General features: G+C 39.2%; 1 protein-coding gene across 1 annotated transcript in view; it reads left to right on the top strand.

Annotated features, from left to right (window-relative positions):
- LOC144074731 (delta-type opioid receptor-like) overlaps positions 1 to 21,884 on the top strand; it is a 43,482-nt gene that overhangs the window by 19,749 nt on the left and 1,849 nt on the right. Inside the window, exons 3-5 of the mRNA XM_077601301.1 lie at positions 6,163 to 6,250; positions 7,131 to 7,313; positions 8,847 to 8,931. Of these exons, the coding sequence (XP_077457427.1) occupies positions 6,163 to 6,250; positions 7,131 to 7,313; positions 8,847 to 8,931 (356 nt within the window). The remainder of the gene's footprint in view (positions 1 to 6,162; positions 6,251 to 7,130; positions 7,314 to 8,846; positions 8,932 to 21,884) is intronic.

Below are 21,884 nucleotides of genomic sequence, written 5' to 3'. Positions count from 1 at the left end.
CTGTTATCCAGAAACCATTGAAGTTGGTCATATTGCTACATTTGGGAAGGAAACCTGTTAGAATGTAGGAGAATGTTGAGATAGAGAGAAAAGTTTTTTAAAGCAAAGTCTAAAGAAGTTTGTGGATGGAAAGTGTCTCTTCATAAGAAAATGGCATGCTCAAAAATGTACCAACACCACAGAAACCTGGTGATAGAGCAGAGCACACGTTCATATTTGCAAGTATCATGTTAAAAAGCAGGGAGATATTAAGGCAGTTAACTCGTAATTTTGTAGCCTGGTTTGAAGGTTTACAGCAGTTTTTTTAAATTAAAATGTGTTAGTCTGTTGATTTAAGATCCAATGTGATTATTCCTAAAGATGCGCTATGTTATACTCTGAATGCACATATTTCAGTCTGAGGGTTTTTGTCATCCTCATGCTTTGAAGACACTTAAGTCAAATCCAGCACAACTCACCCCTGCATAAGAAATGACATTTGGATCTGATCAAATTTACTTAACAAAAGTGTCTAATTACTGTCAATGGGATTTTAGTTTACAGTGGTACCTCGAGATACGAGCTTAATCCGTTCCGGAACTGAGCTCGTATGACGAGATTCTCGTAACTTGAGCAGACGTTTTCCATTGAAATGAATGGAAAACAAATTAATTCGTTCCAGCCCTCTGAAAAAAAACACCAAAAACAGGATATTGGATTGGAAAAAAAGGTTTTATTTCTTCTAATTCGCCATCTATTAACAAAGTAACACATAACTAGTGGTTTAATAGATTTCGCCGACGGGAGACAGAGACGTTTGGGGGCATGGGGGGGTGGGGTTCGTTTTTTTTTCCACGACAACGCACTCGTAAACGGAACAAACAATTTTAAATTAACTTGGATTAATATATACAGACACTCAAACATACAATTAATGTAAGTTTACAAAAACTGAATTCTAATTTTGTTGTAATCTTTTGTTACCTTCGTTTTCCGGGTTGGCGGTTTGCCACGCCTCCACCCTCACGTTCGCTATCGATGGACTGTTTCCTGTTGTATTGCCTTCAAAATATTCCCAAAATGATGCACACAAATGTCCTCACAATAGGATAACGCACGACCACTTGCCAACGAGAAATAGTCTTTAAAGAACGATCGCGGGAGCTTCTTTCCTTAGAAAGAATAACAGGAAATACAATAGTTGAGCTTACCCACGTATTGATTGTGGGTAATGAAGTTTTATTCTGAGAAAGGTTGCCATTGCCTATGGGTGTTGTGTGCACGAGTATACTTCATTACCCAGAAAGCCCTCTTTTTGCCCGCGCATGCGCGTTGTGCGTTTCCTGGTCTTAGGAGAAACTCGTCTGAATTAATCGTTCCGTGCTCGTAGATATTGTTATACACGAAAGATATGCAAAAAAGACCTGGCTTGGTCGCATCACGAAATTTTGATCGCATGACGGGCGAATTATTCGATCGAAATTTCCGCCGTAAGACGAGAATTTTGTATGACGAGCGGTCGTATGACGAGGTACCACTGTACTTGCATTGCTACCAAAAGAAACTTGGTCAGCTTCTGACAGGGCATAATAGACTTAAAATCAAATGGATGTCAGTACCAAGAAACTTGCAAACTAAGATTTCCACAACTTTGTGATACAAACTTTGCAAATCAGCTCAAGGAATGGCCTTTTTCCACTCCAGTGTAATTGTGTGCATTATTGTGGTGTGAGAGAATATAATATCCCTGACCATGACTTTTAAATAGTCTTGAGGGCAGACATATTTTCATTCATTCAGTAAAATGGCCTCAGTTTTGCGAAATTACGCAACTGCAAACTCCTGGTGTTAATTTTTCTTCCTGCCACTTGGGAATAGACTAAAGAATGCACCTTTGCATAATTTTAATTAGCAACTGCCATTAATAAATTGGGCAAACTTATGTTTGAAATAAAATTAAACTCTACTCTATTAAACCCATTCTCTATATCCTCACTAGGATTGTGCAGTACGTTTAAGTAAATTGTGAATTCATTACCAATCCTCTCCAGGGGAAAACTAGACAATCATTAATGTTAATGTTTATACTTACAGACAATTTAGAGTCTTCAATTAACCTCTTAAATGTTTTTGGCACGTGGGAGACCATAATTATGCAGCAGACCTGATACCCAGCTAGCCACCATACCACCAGAAAATACTGAGAAAATCGTTAATTGCACTAATGACGTTTTTCTGGACCGATTTATCCTCATTAGGGTCGCGGGGGTTGCTGGAGCCTATCTCAACTGACTCCGGGCCAGAGGTGGGCGACACCCTGAATCGGTGGCCAGCCGATCGCAGTGCAAAAGGAGACGGACAACCATGCACACTGACACCCATACCTAGGGGCAATTTAGTGTGTCCAATCAGCCTACCATGCATGTTTTTGGAATGTGGGAGGAAACCAGAGTACCCAGAGGAAACCCACGCTGGCCCAGGGAAAACATGCAAACTCTACACAGGTGGACCGACCTGGATTTGAACCAGAGCTGTGAGGCCAATGCGCTAACCACTCATATGCCGGGCCGCTATATATATATATATATATATATATATATATATATACAGTGGTACCTCGACATACGATCGTAATCCGTTCCGAGACTGAGATCGTATGACGAGATTCTCGTAACTCGAGCGGACGTTTCCCATTGAAATGAATGGAAAACAACTTAATTCGTTCCAAACCTCTGAAAAAACACCAAAAACAGGATATTGGATTGGAAAAAATGTTTTATTTCTTCTAATTCGCCATCTATTAACAAAGTAACAGATAACTAGTGGTTTAATAGTAATAAAATGTGTTTAATCTAACTAAAATTGGGCAGATTTCGCCGACGGGAGACAGAGACATTTGGGGGCGTGGGGGTCGTTTTTTTTTTCCACGACAACGCACTCGTAAACGGAACAAACAAATGTAAATTAACTTGGATTAATATATACAGACACTCAAACATACGTTTAATGTAACTTTACACAAAACTGAATTCTAACTTTGTTGTAATCTTTTGTTACCTTCGTTTTCCGGGTTGGCGGTTTGCCACGCCTCCACCCTCACGTTCGCTATCGATGGGCTGTTTGCTGTTGTACTACGTATTCCCTTCAAAATATTCCGAAAATGATTCACACAAATGTCCTCACAATAGGATAACCCACGACTACTTGCCAACGAGAAATAGTCTTGTAGTACATTTTAGCGATCGCTCCGCTGCTCATAAAGACCGGCTCGCAACTCCCTCGTTGTAATGGCTCTGGTCGCAACCGCTTTGAACAGCGCCTATGAGAGAGAGTTGCGACCAGAAATATTAGAGGGAATTGCGAGCCAGTGCCGCTGATGTTCTTAGGAGCAGCGAACGAGAAGTAATATAATACTCCTCGTATTAGATAAAAATAATAACAGGAAATGCAACAGCTGAGCTTACCCACGTATTGATTGTGTGTAATGAAGTTTCATTCTGAGAAAGAGTGCCATTGCCTATCGGCGTTGTGTGCACGAGTATACTTCATTACCCAGAAAGCACTCTTTTTGCCCGTGCATGCGCGTTGTGCGTTTTCTGGTCGATGCGTAGGAGAAACTCGTCTGAATTAATCGTTCAGTGCTCGTAGATATTGTTATACACGAAAGAGATGCAAAAAAGACAGTGCCATGGCCACCTGGCTTGGTCGCATCACGAAATTTTGATCGCATGACGGGCGAATTATTTGATCGAAATTTCCGTCGTAAGACGAGAATATTGTATGACGAGGTACCACTGTGTATATATATATATATATATATATATATATATATATATATATATATATATATAGTTTACATAACTTCTGACAGTATATTTTCCATTCTTGCTATGAAGAGCCAACACAGTGCTGAATGTGGTGTGTGAATAATTCAAAGTGATGATTAATATTTGAAAGCGAACAGCACGCTGGATGAAAGAGTAATCAGATTGCTGATTCCTTTCATCCTTTTCCCTCCCTCCATCTTTAATGGAGAGAGGAGGAAACATAGAGGACGAATAGACTCGGAAAGGTGCAATATGGGAACTAGCAATTGGAGAAATATTTATATAATATTTATGAGTTGGAGAAGGTGCCATCAACTTTCAAGTGCAGCATCCGCTGGAAAGAAAGTAAAGGAAAGAATGTTATCTGCTTTTTGCGATGGTCTGTTTGTGTTGTATAATATTGAGTCCTCTAGTGAAGTTAGAATACAAATAATTTTTCCAAATAATAATTTGTTCCCGAAATCAGCAAAATCACCATTCATAGCCAGTCTAGCAATCAGCAGCAGCTGCATGCCAGCTAAACAACTGTACCCTATTGTTCCCTAACGATCTCGAGTCTCCACTGAAAGCAATATCCAATAATCCCCATAACACCCATATGAGATGATGATTAAACAATAAGTCATGAATGACTGCTGCCAGACATTCGCAGTCTAAATTTATTGATTGTCTATTATCGTCAATGGAAGCCACACATTAATTTACAATATAATGTTAAAGCAGTTACAAAATATGAAGGTTGTTGTTTCATTCGTTCAAGCGTTGTATAAACGATATGATGACCAAATTACTCTGTGATTGATCAAAGGAAAAAAAACTATTTTAGACCAGAAGAAAAGTGGAAAATCTCACTCGCTTTGTTGTTATTCTTGCTTAGGACACTAAAATGGCTGCTCCCTCACTAGCTATTCTTAGAGAGATTAGAAGGAAATTTAACAGGTATACAGTCGTATGTCTACTTACGAATGGCCCTAGGTACAACATTTTCAGGTTGAGAAACCCTTTGATATGCAAATGACCATCCCCACATAAAAAAAACAAGATCCAAGTTACGGAATCCCCCAAAACATAAATGGATTTCCTGTATCTGTTATATTATTTTTAAATCGTCCCGGTAAAATTGCGGCCTGCTCTACTTCCTCTTGGAGCCTCCCACAACAACAACAACTCTTTTTTATGTTTGTCGTCATGGAGTTTTTTTTATTTAAAATGCAAATGAAATGAATAAGCGGGCCCTGTTCTTAATCACAAAACAGAAGATAAGAAAGTGGCATGAGGTTGACTGATATTGCAAGGCAAACCCACCTAGTAGCATCACTAGGCTGATGGAAGCTTTAAAAGCGATGACTCCTTTGCATGGCCCTTTGTCAGTCCTTTTTAATGCTAAATTGTTTTGAATTTTTAATTTGAACATTAGCTCCATCCTTACTGTACTGCACGAATAGAACAAATAGATGCTTTTGCATCCTTGCTATTAATTTTAATATAGTAATCCCCCAATAAATAATTTTCTTATCATTTTCTTTCATCTGTGTCTGTTTCTCACATCTTTTATACAAAAGTAGGACACTGATCATTTTTACAGGGATTAGTTTGTATTTTTGGGACAACCGGGCAACAAATTACAGAATTTACATATAAAGTACTGTTCTACTTATGAAAAATCTGAGGTATGAAAAAAGTTCTGCAAATTAATTTCGTGAATTAAGATACAACTATATTCTGAGGGTATATATTCCTCTTCAGAGCCCTATATTTAATTTTTTGTTCATTCATTCATTCATCCCATACCGCTTATCCTCACAAACGTTGTGGCGGCTGCAGTTAAATACTGGACTTATTGTTGCCTGTAAAATCCAAGTTATCCAGGAGGTGGCATTCACAATCCATAAATGTCTATGTAGTGGAACAATTCTTCGCAAAACAAGAAATGTGTAATTCATGCCCTAAAAGAGGTCCAGAACGGCTATTTTACCTGACTTAACCACTCATCCTAATTTGCATGCCAATCCTCAATTTGCAGATATGAATTGTTATGAATTTCAACAAATCTGTGATTAAGCATATTTGTGTTAATGAAACCTTAATACTTCCAATTCTGTCCAATGATGCCATAATCAGTCTGTTTAAATTGAGACTTTAAATGAATGCTGCAATGTCTGATAAACACTGCCGCACCCATCAGCCTCTCTAACCTCCTCACTTCAAACAGCAGAGTGCCTTTGTGCTTATTAATAGAGCACCACCACCACCACGCTCCCATTTGTTATGCGGATAAAATGAAACTGTGTCTGGATATTTATATATATTTATATATGTAGTATATACAAGTGTATGTGTTTATGTGTGTCTATAGATACACTAAAATGAAGACGGCCACCAACATCTACATCTTCAATCTGGCTCTGGCTGACTCTCTAATCCTTGCCACATTACCATTCCAGGTCAGCACTTGATTGATTCTTTGTTTGCGTGTGTGTTTATCTAAAGCAGCATCAAGATGTTTGTCAACAAAAGAAGACGCATAAAAACATTTAAATTGCTTCACACTTTTACGAGACAATTCAAAGGTATGAAGTATTTACAATATATTTTTCATTAGTATGATACTGCTAATAATTCATAACAGATGATCACTTCAGTCCCATAATGGGAAATGAAAAAGTCCTGATGACTAGTTAAAGATTATTCTCATAATGAGTATCGATCCATTGTGGTAAATTTAGGTATCGAATGGAAACACAGCACAGCATAATGACGAGTAGCTTTGAGTTGGTGGTGTTAAGCAAGCACAATATGTGAAATAACACAACTAACAGTAAACCAAAGATCACAGGAATATATTCTCTATCCTCTGCAAGAAACAACATTTCTTACTTTGTCTTACTGTGGATTGACAGTCACTTCAAGTATATCCATGTTTGTTTTACACCAACTCCATGTGGGAAAGACACAGTAAACTGCAGTAATTTCCATTGAATTGACAAAAAATGGTGGTATTTATTGTTTGATTCTTTGCATTATGTTAAAATATTTTTCATGTGAACAATTTAACAGGCTGTTTGTGCAATCTCACTAACAACTGACAAACATTCAAGTGACCTCAATCTTTAGCTTTTCAAAAGTCATGAAGGCCCAATGATTATTTACATGTTTAATTAATGTGCAAAGGAAGTCTAATCTGAGTAAGGATCATTTAACAGCTCCAGACAAAGGTGAATTGGTTTCACGCTCCACTTCACTGAATTATGATCTCTCACTGAAAGTACTAGATTGTAAATGGGACCTCCATTAGCTTAATGTTTTACTTGGTAATGTTTCCAGGGAACAGATGTGTTCCTGGGATTTTGGCCTTTTGGTAATGCCCTGTGCAAGGCGGCAGTGTCCATCGACTACTACAACATGTTCACCAGTATCTTCACGCTGACAGTGTTGAGTATAGACAGGTATGTGGCTGTCTGCCACCCTGTCAAAGCTCTGGACATGAGAACACCTCACAAGGCAAAGGTACAACATCCACTAAACATATGAACGTATGTGTGTATGCAAAATACAAATCATTATTCATCTCTGAGTAATGCCAGATGATATTTTCCCAGCACTTTTTATTGATTATTTTTTTCATTACATAGGACTCAGCTTAGATTTGCATGCGTATCATCCTCACAGGCTCACAGATGAACTGGAGCGTATCTTAACAAACGATATTCAATGTCAATGTGCTGTATCTGTTGTCACTGACTTACTTGACAAAACAAATATTATAACTATGCATATGAGACGAAAATTCGAATTGACTGGAAATCCGTTCGACAAGTGTAGTATTGTTAGCAAGCTCCTCATTCCAAACGAAATCTGCTAGTAATACAGAGATAGTCGAGCTGTACACTGGCTAAAGTGAGGCTAGGAATCGACCATTCATATCTGATGCTTCACAAAGACTCAAACCCTCTGAGTGCTCACATAAATAAGCTCCAACTTTAAAATACAAGCAGCACCAATTAACTTCTTCCATTTTTACGCTTGAGTTAAAATAAGTGAGTTAGAATAATAACTCAAGCGTTAAAATGCTTGAGTTATTATTCTCCAATGTTGAAGCTGACCAGCCTATTTCTGAAATCGTGAGGGCAGCGCACTTGACTTGCTATCAAATATGTACACATGTGCGGCATCGATATTCAAGATATTCATTGTTGTCCAGAAAATACATCACCAGACTCAAAATTTACTCAACTTCAAATATTATTATCGTTACCTACCTGTTCAACGCTTTACTCTGTAAACATGATCAAATGTTGTACTTTTTTTTACTTGCCTTGTTTAAGATTAAGACCACATTATTGCTAATTTGTTACCATATTCCCCCCACTGTCAACACACTAGGCTTATTTGTCTGAAAATGGTTTAAGGCCAGTGGAACAAAATGGTTGGAATTATCACTGCTGTCTTCTGACTTTTAACATCAGAATTAAAGATTGAAAAGTCAGAATTCTCACTGTAAAGTCAGAATTCTGACTTGAAAGTGAGAATTCCGACCAATCTTCTTTTTGTTTCTTTCACTGTCCGTAATCATTTTGTGTAATATTTAGAATAATATTAAGGTATATATTTCTGTCTTAATTCTTACATTGTCTGACCACCTCCAAAAAGGGATCTCAACAAAATTATAATAATAATCGGACATAGGCCCCTGTTGTAGTTATCACAACACAAAAAGCCTACTTGTCATCACACATATATTATAGTAACAGCAATAAATTGGAGAACAAATAGCAAAATAGGTGACTTTTAATGTAACATATCAACAAATAAATGGGCCTAAACTGCACAAAGGCGAAATTGTTCACAAAGCTCTCGATCTCATTCCAATCACTACCAATTCCATTTAAGTATTTATCTTTGGAATAAGTATTGGTTCTGAACTTTTGAGGTAGAGGACATACAGAGAGCACCCATTGTCAGTAGAATCATGAATAAGCCCATCTAAAAGTGTGTTTTATAGTCTAGAAAATTTAGTAAATTCTTGTCACTTTTTTTCAGGTGGTGAATATCTGTGTGTGGGTATTGGCTTCGTCCTTTGGCGTTCCGGCCATGGTGGTGGGGAATGTCGAGGTGGATCATAACAGTGAGTGAAAAGAGCATTATATTTTCATGAATGCTCTATTTTTCATCTGCACTATAAGTGTGTGCGAGTATATAGCTATCTCTGATTATTATGCAAAACAATACAAAAATTTTATAATGGTGCTACACAGCATTTTTTTTTCATTATCCATTACTGAAGAAGGTACAAAACGGCTCGAACCTATCGTTCAGCAGGACCCTGTGGAGCTGCGTTATGAATCAACTTGGTTCCAAATGTGCTTGCTCCGGGTTTTTATAGCTTTTATGGTACACCATTTCACTAATGGGTTTGAGACATGTGATTTATGATCAATCACATTATTTGCAGACAAAGTGACTCGTCATGGTCGATGTTATGAATTCTCGCACTGTGGCATATGGGAGAATGGGACCTGTTTTATCATCTGCAAAACTTGCTAATACCTCATATATCAGTTCGGGGCGCATAATTAAGCATTGGATAGGATTTATTTACTCACCTGCACTGAGTACTTGTTAGTTTGAAATACGGTGTTTATTTGAAAGAAACCTTTTTACTATTGGATCCTCAAAAAGTCTCTCCCACTGTACATGAGCAGCTAAAAGTTTTACAAGGTAATATACAATGTGGGTTAATAATGAAGTTGCCTTGATCTATTATTTGGCAAACTTTTGAATCACATGGTTTATTAAAATGTATGCTGAATCAATCATAAACAATATATTTTGAAAGATCTATTTTCCATAGTGAGCATGGATACTTTACATTAGTGAACAATAGCCACGCTTATTAGAAAACCTGTACATACAAAAATGGGCAGAATGTAACTTGACCATTGTTTGAGTGAAAATTAACTTTGTTCTTACAGATCAATGACTTTTCACCATTCCTTGATCCGAACGTCTTATTTTAGTGGTTCAGTACTGCATTAGTGAAATCACATTGTAGTCAATTGGTTTAGACCTTTGACAGCATTCAATCACGTGGGGGGGTGCAGGAGCCTATCCCAGCCAACCACAGGAAGAGGGTGGGGGACACCTTAAACTGGTTGCCAGCCAATTTCGGAGCACAATGAAGTAGATAACCTCTCACATTCACAATCATACTGCAAATGAGTGGGAATCGAACCCAGACTGCCAGGAACAAAGTTAGGCAGAAGAACCGTTGCACCATTGGGTGCCCATTTAACAGCATATTAAAGAAAATAACTGGCTGGAAGCGGCTCGAGTGGTTAGCACATTGGCCTCACAACTCTGGAGTGCTGTGTTCAAATCCAGGTCGGTCCACCTGTGTGGAGTTTGCATGTTCTCCCCGGGTCTGCTTGGGTTTCCTCTAGCTCAGGGGTCTCGAACTCAATTTACCTGGGGGCCGCTAGAGGCCGAGTCTGGGTGAGACTGGGCCGCATCAGGATTTCCACAAGAAAAGCACTGATAAAACTTTCCAACGTTATCAAATATCTTTATTTTTTAACAAAAAATAATGAATTAAATAAATTAACTTAAAGATGAATAAAAAATAAATCAATCAGTAATATAAAACCAAATAATACTAATGAGCATACAGTAGATATACACTGGCTGGCTAAGTAGAGAAAATGAATTATTTTTATTCCGTTTCAAATGTCTGTATTAACAGCTCTTTAACCTTTAACTTTCTGAACTTGAATGGAACATTGAACATGAAATATTCTGAACACGGCTTCTTTTGCCTACTCCTTGCTGCTAGAGACCTGGCAGCGCTTCTTCTCACATAGTCACATTTGGCTTGAGGGAGGAAGCAGTGGAGACCCTCAGTAGAGCTTGAAGATGCTCATCAGTAAGTCTGGACCTGTACTTGGACTTATTGAAGTTCAAGGTGGAGAAGAGCTTCTCACACAAGTATGTGCTCCCAAAAAGGCACATGGTCCGCTTGAACCTTCGGGAAAGTTCAGGGAAGCTGGGGGTCAACTCTCTCAAAAATTGCCCAAGCTTGTCTGCTTCTCCACTCACCTCCCTGAACTTGGCTTTGAGTGCAGAGTTGCACTGCAGGTCAATGAGCTCCATTTGAAGCTCAGGAGGGGCATCTTGCACATCAAAGGAGAAGGGGTCCGCAAAAATTTGAAATGTGGCTTTGTGTGTCTTGAAGTCTGCAAATCTGTGATCAAATTCCTCCTGTAGCTTCGAAATGGCCTCAACATACTTCTCACCACTGAATGGTGTGCCTGCATCCACGAGAGCCTTGCATGCTGGGAAATGGCAAAGGTTTGTCTGAGAGAGCTGGGCTTTCCATAACACAAGTTTAGTGCAGAATGCTCTCACGTTGTCATAGGCAGCACTGACAAGTTGCCCCTGGCCTTGTAGCTTCTTGTTCAGTACATTAAGCTCATGTGTGATATCAACAAGAAAAGCCAAGTCCATGAGCCATTTGGGATCACTTAGCACAGGATCAATCAACTCACAAACGGCGTAGCTAGCTTTGACTGCTGCATTACTGTCTTTGGTAGCCTTCTTGAAGAGATCCTGTTGCCTCAGAAGACGTGTTTTAAGACTGGCAACCTGGTTGGCTCTCTCATCTCCCTGGTATTTTTCGTACTCCTCAGCATGTCTCGTAGTACAATTACGTTTCAAATTGTATTCCTTGTGCACCGCAACTTTTTCAGTGTAAATGAGACACGTCGGGGTGCCCCTGTGTTCAACAAAGAAATATTGCACTCCCCACTTTTCTTGAAACTGTCTGTGCTCATCACCGACCTTTCTCTTCACGGCAGGCTTTGAAAGAGACATCTCTGGGGCTCTGTAATGTTTTTCCACTTGGAATGAGTCTCGGGTTGATCTTTCACATTCAGTCGCGCGGGTTTGTGGCGCATGTGCACTTTCGCTCTCCGTTTCAATCGCAGAGATGGCTACAGACACTGACACAGGCTGGATCACGGATCATAGCGCCTCATTCAGTTCTATGCTGAGAGCAGCGGAGGAGTGTGCGCGCCGAGCGGAGTGATCGGCCTCACGGCTTCTCCTCCGCCCAGCTGATTGGAGGAATGAATGAGTGAGTGAGCGAGGCACTGGACAGCCTGGCCGATGTCCCGCCCTCCAGAGCCGTATACCTCACCGTGATTGGTTCATTCAGCTCCGAACCAAAGTTCCCTCTAATTTTTTGTTGGTCTGAGCAGAAAGACAACCTCCCTGAGCGCACTGAGTACCAGTGTGAGCGACATCATCGGTACTCGGATGATTCGCCTAAAGACGTTTCGCCGACGGACGTTTGACAGACGGGCAGGTCGCCGAATGGACGTTCCACCGAACGTTCATTCGGCCGAACGGAGGTTTCGCCGAAACGGGATTCGAACGCTCGCCCCGCCGGATCGTGTGTGTACAAGTTTTTCAACCTCGGCCCGCGGGCCATATACGGCCCGTTAGGATTTTTAATCCGGCCCGCCGCCGGTGTTGTCCAAATTATAGTAAAAATCAATGTTCGTCTACCATCAATGGCAGTCCAGGAATAAGCACTCTTGGGCAGGCAGATGTAGCAGAACCGAGCCGTAAAATGACAGCAATTGGGTCAAATCCATCCTAAAACAGCATTTAATGATTAAATACAAATACTGGATGATATCGCGATGGAGGCAAAAAAACGTCTATAGACGTCCATTCGCCAAACGGCTCAAAATGCTCTCAAATTCGGTCAAATCCAGCTGAAAACAGCGTTTAATGATTAAATACAAATACTAGTATTTGTATTTAATCATTAAACTAACAAATACTAGTACGACCTGTCCGTCTGTCAAACGTCCGTCGGCGAAACGTCTTTAGGCGAATCATCCGGTCACGACATCATCATTGCTCGCTATCGGCACACCAGTATCACACCTGCCACAAGCAGGTGCATGTCAATGTTCCCTCTAATTTTTCATGTAAAACATGCTGTAAAACAAGAAAAACATGAGTGGACAGAGCTACTGCCACTGGCTGCCACTTAAACGGCGCCATCATGGGGAAAGGGGTAAAAAAAATAAAATAAAATAAAATAAATTTTTTTTTAAAAAAAACAAATCGATCTTTCATATTAAGACGGGGGCCGCAAATTATCGTCCCGCGGGCCGCAAGTTTGAGACCCCTGCTCTAGCTACTCCGGTTTCCTCCCACATTCAAAACACATGCATGGTAGGCTGATTGGACACTCTAAATTGCCCCTAGCTATGATTGTGTGCGTGTCTCCTCGTGCCCTGCGATCGGCTGGCCACCGCTTCAGAGTGTCCCCCACCCCTGGCCCGAAGCCAGCTGGGATGGGCTCCAGCACCCCCGCGACCCTAGTGAGGATAAAATGGTTCAGAAAATGAATGAATAATTGACTGGACAAAAAAACAAATCATGGATGTTCATGACTCGTAGGGATGTTCTAATGCTGATTTTTCACTTTCGCTCGAATTCGATTTTATTCAAGATATATTTTGCCGATACCGTTGCCAGTCTTTAGAACAGTAAAAATAATTAAGTTAAGTTAAGTGTCCCACTTAGCCGACATGTTCAGAGTAGTTTCAGTAGTTTGATTTAGAGATGCATCATGGTTTCGAAAACACATGATTCCTTGACTGGATCCAATCTTGTCACAAAATCTAATACTCCAAAAATAGCTGTATCAGGTGCCAATAGCAATACTGAGTTCGGGAAATCACTAGTGACTACTACATCAGTGCTGCTTTAGGCATAAACGGAAGTAACCCTAGGTGTTGCCCATGCTCCCATGAAAACAAATGTGAAAAAAAACAACACTAACAAATAAAGACAGGCTTGACTCAGACCACTGATCTTAATGCACAATTCCGATTTTTCGTTAAATCGGTTCTTTTTGCATGTGACTTTTTCCATGAAGCCAATTCAAGAGCAGGGTGAAACAAAAAAATGCAAACTTTGTAACCAGCCAATAAAACCATTGAAAATGAAATATATTTTTATTCATAGTAAATGAAAACATTCCATGTAAGAAACAATTTACATTTGTTTAAAATAACGTCCTTCAGACGGTGTCTTCGTCTACAAAGGCATTCTTAAAATCTGCTGATGAGGTTTTTCATTGACCGCTGCAACATCTCAGCTGGGAAACTTTGAATTTCATGCTGAATTTACCTTGGTTACTAAAATTGTTTACTTTCTCAAGCTCACTGTCCTCCATTTCTGTCCCTTGCTCATGATTGCACTTTATAAAATTCAATTTTTGGGGGTCACACTGTATTCCACAGTGCACAAGCTCGCACTCCAACATGCGCTGAGCAAACTCACCCACATGGGCAGAAGCATCAAACAAGTGCTGGCTCTACATTATTCAAATGTGAATATAGTTTTTTGATTTCCAAAGAAGAGGACACAAGTAACTGACATAAATAATTTCCAGTTACTTAAAGATTCCTTATTAGTATATATTTAACACTTATATGTATTAATAGTATTACAGTCTACGGAGGCAGAGGTCTGTTTGGACCCCAAAACAGATGACTTGAACCAAGGGGGCATTTTACAAGATTTATTGAAATCAAAATACACGCAAAACATGGACACAAAAAGTAAGTAACAAAAAACGTCCCTGACAAAAGGTCAACGGGGATCTAATAAAAGCCCGAGGGTAACTAAGGCAAAGAGCAAGGTGCTACAGGAGAAGGGTAGAACTAACAATAAAACAATTCCTACCTACACAAGACAATAACTAAATCAAAAACAAGACAAACGTGCATCTAGCGAAGAATATGAAGAACAAAGGGACGAGATGAAACTGGCAATGGCAACTAGCAATGCAATATGTCAGCCACCAACTCATGGTTGGCCTGAGTTTAAACGGTGCCCTGACAAGATGGAACGCAGGGAGCTCCGTCCATTGCCACAAACTCTGCAATGAAAAAATGCAAGCAAGCCAGCAGCAGAACATGACAAATAGCACGCTAATGCAGACATATGTACGTAGTTTGACCAGGCTCTTGGCCATGAAAATAATATTGACATATTATTTTCCGCTCATTTTCTCTACAATAAGAGAACTGGGTATTCTCATGCTCATCCAAGGTTCTTTTTTTCATTTATTTTTTTTATGACTGTGGTGCCAACGCACACTTCCATTTCTGCCGTCCTTCCTCCCTCTCTATTCTTTCCTGATGTACTTGTTGCATTAATTCTCATTTGGGAGACTTGAAAGTTCAGACCGCAGCCACTTTCGGAAAATTGTGGCCCACATTCAATTTTAAACCATTTACGAAAGTGACATAGATCAGATTTGAAATTTTCCACCCGTCAAGAAGATACCTAACTCAATCGGAACTGGGTCACTTCAGCCTTGTGAACATACCTAAAGATACTACACTAACAATGAAAATGATGTACTGTGTACTCTAAGCAATATTCAGGGGGAAAAACACTCAGATAAGCACCAGAGATGAGTCATAATTTTGCCATGTAAAAACTCATGTAATACCTTTCCAATCGTGACACTTTAATCTGGAGTCAGTTTATCTGCTCTTTGATTGCTTCTAAAAGAGGTTGTACAGTTCAATCATGTCACCCGCAACGGTTTGAGTGCCGCACCTCTCTTGATGTGCTAGTGAACTCCATTTCATTTAATGGGATGTCTATTAGCCCACTGTGCAATCACTTCATTTCATTCTAACATTGCTGCAGCTGCCGGTCCTCTACCGTGCCCACACTGTTACTCAAAGCATGATCAGTGTGAACATATCTTAAAAGAAACTAAGGACCCTGTTGTACTAGTTTTGACAAGTGGTTAGCATTTACAAAGATTCAATTTGTGTCCATTGGGTCTACAAACACACTTTCAGTTATTTTCTGTACCGCTTATTCTCACAAGGGTTGTGGGGGGCGCTGGAGCCTATCCTAGCCAGGCAGCCGACACCCCGAATGTGACCAGCCAATTGCAGGTCACAGAGAGACAGACAACTGTTCACTCCCACACTCGTACCCGGGGTAAATTTAGAGTGTTCGACCAGGCTACCATGCATGTTTGTGGGATGTGGGAGGAAAACCGGAGTACCTGGAAAAAACCCACACAAGCCTTGGGGGGAACATGCAAACTTCACACTTTGAGGCCAATGCGCTAAAATTGGGGGGAAAAGAATAAATACTTGGTAAAATAACGCTGTGGTTGCCAAAATTTAACCATTGCAAAGAGAAAAACGCACAAAGTTTCTTGTCAAATTTACTTCGGACTACCATAAAAAGAATTTCACTTGAGCGGTTATTTTGTCAGTTTAGCATGTTAACAGCACAGTCTACTTTGCTGCTGGTATGTTCTTGTAGATTCTCAAGGAGTAAGGTTTTCCAAACCTTCCTACACAACATCTTCAGTGGGTCTATAGTAGCTCGGCTAAACTGAGGATCTGGGTTTAAATCACAGTTAAAAATGGGAGAAAATTGAGAACTAAGTGGAGTTCTTTTTTTTTAACCATGATTTTAAATTTTTGAAAATAGGCGCAGAAATTTTAGACGCTGTACAGTTTTGTGTGTATTTTGTAGTTTTCGCTTTTTTTAACCACATTTTTTTCTTTATGTGACTATAAATTCTAACTTTGTATTTTTTTTGCTGCACAGACACAAACACACAGAGAATTTCTAGCAATGCCAAGGCTAGCTCTTCCAGCTGAGTCCAGGAGTGCCTTTCCAAGTTAAGGGAACAAAACCTGTAATCAAAAAGTAATAGGTTGTATTCCCTCTGCTTTGAAATGTTTAAGAGGCTTCCAATGTGGAATAATAGTAGAATAGAACACGTGTGTGTTGCACCCTGCATTTTCGCTTGAAACACAGGGAGAAATAATTACCCATATATATATATATATATATATATATATATATATATATATATATATATATATATATATATATATATATATATATATATATATATATATATATATATGTATATGGGTGTAATATGCTGATATATATATATATTTATATATATATGTATATATATATATATATAATATATATAATATATATATAATATATATATATATATATATATATATATATATATATATATATCAGTGGCGGTCGGTGCATTTTCTCGTAGTGCCTTCAACGTATCAATCCAACCCTCAAAAACTATTTTATGGCTATAAAACCTCTACTGCAGCTAGAGCTGCGACACATAAAAAATAATCAATAAATCAATGCACAAAAATGGCGTAAAATCCACTTCCTAGCAGCATTTCATGATTAAATACAAATACTGGAGCTTTTCACACATTAAAACCAGGCCAGGGGGCGATTTTCCCGGGAAAAGACAGCGATAAACGTCAATGGCGTACGGGCAAACATTGCCCGAAAATGGGGTAAAATCCAGCCGAAAACAGCATTTATTGATTAAATACAAATACTGGAGCTTTTTAGACATCAGAACCGGGCCCGGAGTATCATTTCCCCGGTAAAAAGACAGCGATAAACGTTGATACGTCCATACGTGAAATGACAAAAAATGCACTAAAATTAGGTCAAATCCACTTCCTAGCAGCATTTATTGACTGAATACAAATACTGGAGCTTTTGAGACATTACAACCAGGCCAGCGGGGTGATTTCCTCGGGAAAAGACAGCGATGGACGTCAATGGCGAAATGGCAAAAATTAAACTGGGATAAAATCCACATCCTAGCAGCATTTAGTGATTAAATACAAACACTGGAGCTTTTCAGATATGAGAACCAGGCCCACAATTGAAATATTATTTGGGAATATAGCCATATTTTACTCACCAAAAATCATTTTTAACTGTACACAATATCCATCCTCCTTTCTTTCTTCCTTCTTTCCTATCGCCATCGAAGCTAATGATGAAAGTCGAGCCTGTCCTGTCATATTTCTGGCATAGTCCGTTTTGAAAATGGCTCTAAATTAAAACAACAATATACTATTTGCTTGTGGAGCTAAGTTAGCGCACTGAAAGTGCCACACACACCATTTTCCCGGCTGTAACAGGCTTGCTAGCTTCGGAGTTGACCGCCCTTTCTTAATGATGTCCATTTTTTTCTGGAAAAGTCCGTCTGGAAAATAGCTTTGTGAGAGAAATCTGCAACAGAATCCATTTGTTTTTGCCACTGTCGGCCATTGTGGGTGGAGTTTGCGATCTCTGGCTGCTTTGGCCCACCTACTAGCCAATCATAGTTGCTGAAAGCAATGACATGTCCCAGCCAGAAAAATGCCAACGCCTATGAAAAATCATTGTGGGGTTGCCAATTCGAAATCTGATTGGTTAAAAGCAACAGTCTTGTTTAATGCAGCAGACCCCGCAGAACTGATTTTGAAGGCTTTGAGGCAGATCTGATCTGGCAACAAATAATGGCTGAAATGTGATTGGTTAAATGCTTCAATATGAAAACACATCTGGAAGCAGTGCAACCAGGGGGGAAAGCAATGAAAGGAAGCTAACAGACCATTTGGCATAATAAGTATTGATGGACAAAATATAATATGATTCAGATATTTATTAGGCCAGCAGAGAAGGCCTTGAAGGCCCTGACGGCCCGCCACTGATATATATATATATATATATGTATATATATATATATATATATATATATATATATATATATATATATATATATATATATATATATATATATATATATTAGCAACACGTTAGAACCCAAAACAAAATGTACATTTACACCCGTTCAATATACGGTCGTAACTTGTTTTATCTTTTCGTTTTACAACTTCAAGAAGTCCTTCTCAACTATTCAACAGGGTAAACAATGAAATATCAATAACATAAATTCCTTGCTACGACCGTTATAGACACTCTACTAATAATGGTAACGGTAATGGCGGCCGAAGGTAGCGTACTGAATGTTACATACATGTGCATGACCCGGGACTCACACATTCACGCTCGCATTTCAAAAGTAAATAAACATTATGTAAACATTATCTTCTCTCTCACACGCTAAACAGTGTATATTGCAAACCACAAACTCAACCAGCCTCTACAACAACCAGCATACCTTGAAACACAGGGAGAAATAATCACAATAGTGATTCGTTGTTGCCTCCTCAATCCAACTTTAATGACATGAAGAAGATATCCCGTGCTGGGGTCAAGGTACACGCATCAAGGCCTCAATAATCGAATACCGATATACATCCAATCCAAACTAGTTGCACATCCCCAACATGCGATCGTTAATAAATTAAACACTTTAGCATGTCACGTGCATGTACGCACGTGTGGCCTTGTCTGTGTCACTGTGCTGCTCTGCTTCCGCAAAGAAGGTCATGTTTTGCTCGCTGGCCCACTGTCAAAACGATGGGGTGCCTGTAATCCTGTGGTCACCCCACCTGCCGAGTTATTTTGTCTTACTCGATGAATCATTTCACCAAAAGCCACAAATGAAACATGCGGTTTTATCTTCTAAATTGGCACCATTTCTCATTTTCTTTGCAAATGCAAGATCTATTTTTTACAGACTGCAATTCTAGGAGTGATGTATACACTTTAGTTTTCATTCTCTAGCCGGCAATGGTTGTTACTATGGCAACAACCTTTCAGCTAACTTCAGAAAGTACCGTAATTACTCGAATATAACACGCAGATTTTTGCTATATAATTAATTCCAATAGTTGGGGGTGCGTGTTATAATCAATAACTAAAATAAATTACAAATTTTCGATCGAAAAAAGCATTGTCAAACTCACTTTGACGGACGGATTTTACGTCATCTCGTAAAGACGACGCACGGATTTTACGTCATCTTGTAATTTCGATCGAAAATCGGAAAGCCGAGACCACCACTCCCCCCCTCTAGCCTCCTACTCGTCTCAGTTCACCCTCTCTCAGTTCAGTGTTATAATCAATAACTAAAATAAATTACAAATTTTTGATCGAAAAAAGCATTGTCAAACTCACTTTGACGCACGGATTTTACGTCATCTCGTAAAGACGACGCACGGATTTTACGTCATCTCGTAATTTCGATCGAAAATCGGAAAGCCGAGACCACCACTCCCCCCCTCTAGCCTCCTACTCGTCTCAGTTCACCCTCTTTCAGTTCAGTGTTATAATCAATAACTAAAATAAATTACAAATTTTCGATCGAAAAAAGCATTGTCAAACTCACTTTGACGCACGGATTTTACGTCATCTCGTAAAGACGACGCACAGATTTTACGTCATCTCGTAATTTCGATCGAAAATCGGAAAGCCGAGACCACCACTCCCCCCCTCTAGCCTCCTACTCGTCTCAGTTCACCCTCTCTCAGTTCAGTGTTATAATCAATAACTAAAATAAATTACAAATTTTCGATCGGAAAAAGCATTGTCAAACTCACTTTGACGCACGGATTTTACGTCATCTCGTAAAGCCAATCGGATGATGTGTTGTGGGAGGAAGAGGAAGTGGATGAAGGAAGCGTGGACGTTGATAGGATTCTCAACGAAGAGATGTATGAGAGGACAGACAAAGAGAGAGAGGAACTCTTCATTTGAAGGATTCTAATGAATAAATTTGTTTGAACAAAACAATCGTGAAACGAAGAAAAAAGGTAAGATTTCTGATTTTAGGTGCGCACTATATTCGATTACTGCGTTTTTCCAGATGTTTTTGGCCCAAAATTACCTGCGTGTTATTTTCGAGTGCGCGTTATATTCGAGTAATTACGGTATGCTGCCAATGTTTAAAAAGAAAAAGAAAAGGATCGTGTCAAAGTATACACAAGACACCCAATTTGGTCTTTAAATCAATCATGTTTACTTCCTTGGCCGAAGCCATGGAAGAGCTCATACTTTTAATTTTGGTATGTGTTTTAATTTTATTGTGCCAACTTGGCTTCCCAGTTTGTTATTTGGCAGAACTGTGCAAATAGCCACTTTAGCTAAAAGGGCTGTCGCATGAAACACAATTCAAATTCCAGTGTTTTATCATTATTATTGTGAATAAAAACTCACACCCACCTTTCTGTTTGCTTGTCCTTCTGATCTCAAGCCACAGACAGACAAATTCTTACAATATTGATCTCTTCATCACTGCTCTTTTAGTCATGCCAAGTGCATATTTAAAATTTCATCATCATTTGCTATGATTGAAATAGAAGAAATGGTATTATTGTATTGTGTAAATGTATTTCTTATGAACTTGAACATGTATCCTATGTACTTGTGTTGCACACTGTAGAAGCCCATGTATCGACAACCTGTCATACAAAGTATTGAGATTTTAATCCCAGATGATAGCTCCACATATTGACAAATGTCTGAAGTGTCAGAAAAACAAAGAATATGAGACAGAGGGTAATTATAGAAGGACAGCGTGATCACTTGAGCATGAAATGTCAAGGAAGATTCTTGCTTTGACCTATTTTCAATCATTTTTCTTCATGAAATGAACCACTTATAGATAGAGTTTCTTAGCTTTAAAAATCTTAGATGCAAGGTACCTAGTTATTGATTTCACAGGTGTTAAATGCCTTGGCGAAGGTCTGCTCTGTCTGTGTTTCACTCACTTATTTGCCTATTTCTCCTTATCAGTCAGTAGCCTGAGACACATCAGTTTCAGACTGGAGCTTCTAATTAAAAGCAATAAAGCGGCTGTCTCATCTTCTGTCACGGTCCCTCGACGACTACTTCGTCTTTTTGTCCTTTTGCCATCATGTCCCATTACCCATGCATATATTCCGCTACCTTTTCTTTTTCCCCCTCTCTTAATATTAGTATCGTTTCCTAATCTTCATCCTTATTTGCATTTTCCATGTGCTACTAATGTATGCAAATATCACCCACATTGTCTGCGTTACAAAGAGAGCTATGATTAAATTTAGGGGCCAACATTTAACTCATGATCAGTGCAGTCATTGCACACAGTATCTTCAACCTCTCATAAACGTCCTCAAACACGGTATAAGGCCAAAATGTTTCATTTTGTCACAGGTGCCATGATGAATTTGGTGATTTTTGTGAGGCAATTTCATTCTAGTACTGGTAAATTCTCCTATTTTTCATGCATTTTGG

Source organism: Stigmatopora argus, chromosome 1 (assembly GCF_051989625.1).
Source record: "Stigmatopora argus isolate UIUO_Sarg chromosome 1, RoL_Sarg_1.0, whole genome shotgun sequence".
NCBI lineage: Eukaryota > Metazoa > Chordata > Actinopteri > Syngnathiformes > Syngnathidae > Stigmatopora > Stigmatopora argus.
The sequence above is the reverse complement of the archived record's forward strand: the minus strand, read 5'-3'. Positions and strand labels throughout refer to the sequence as shown.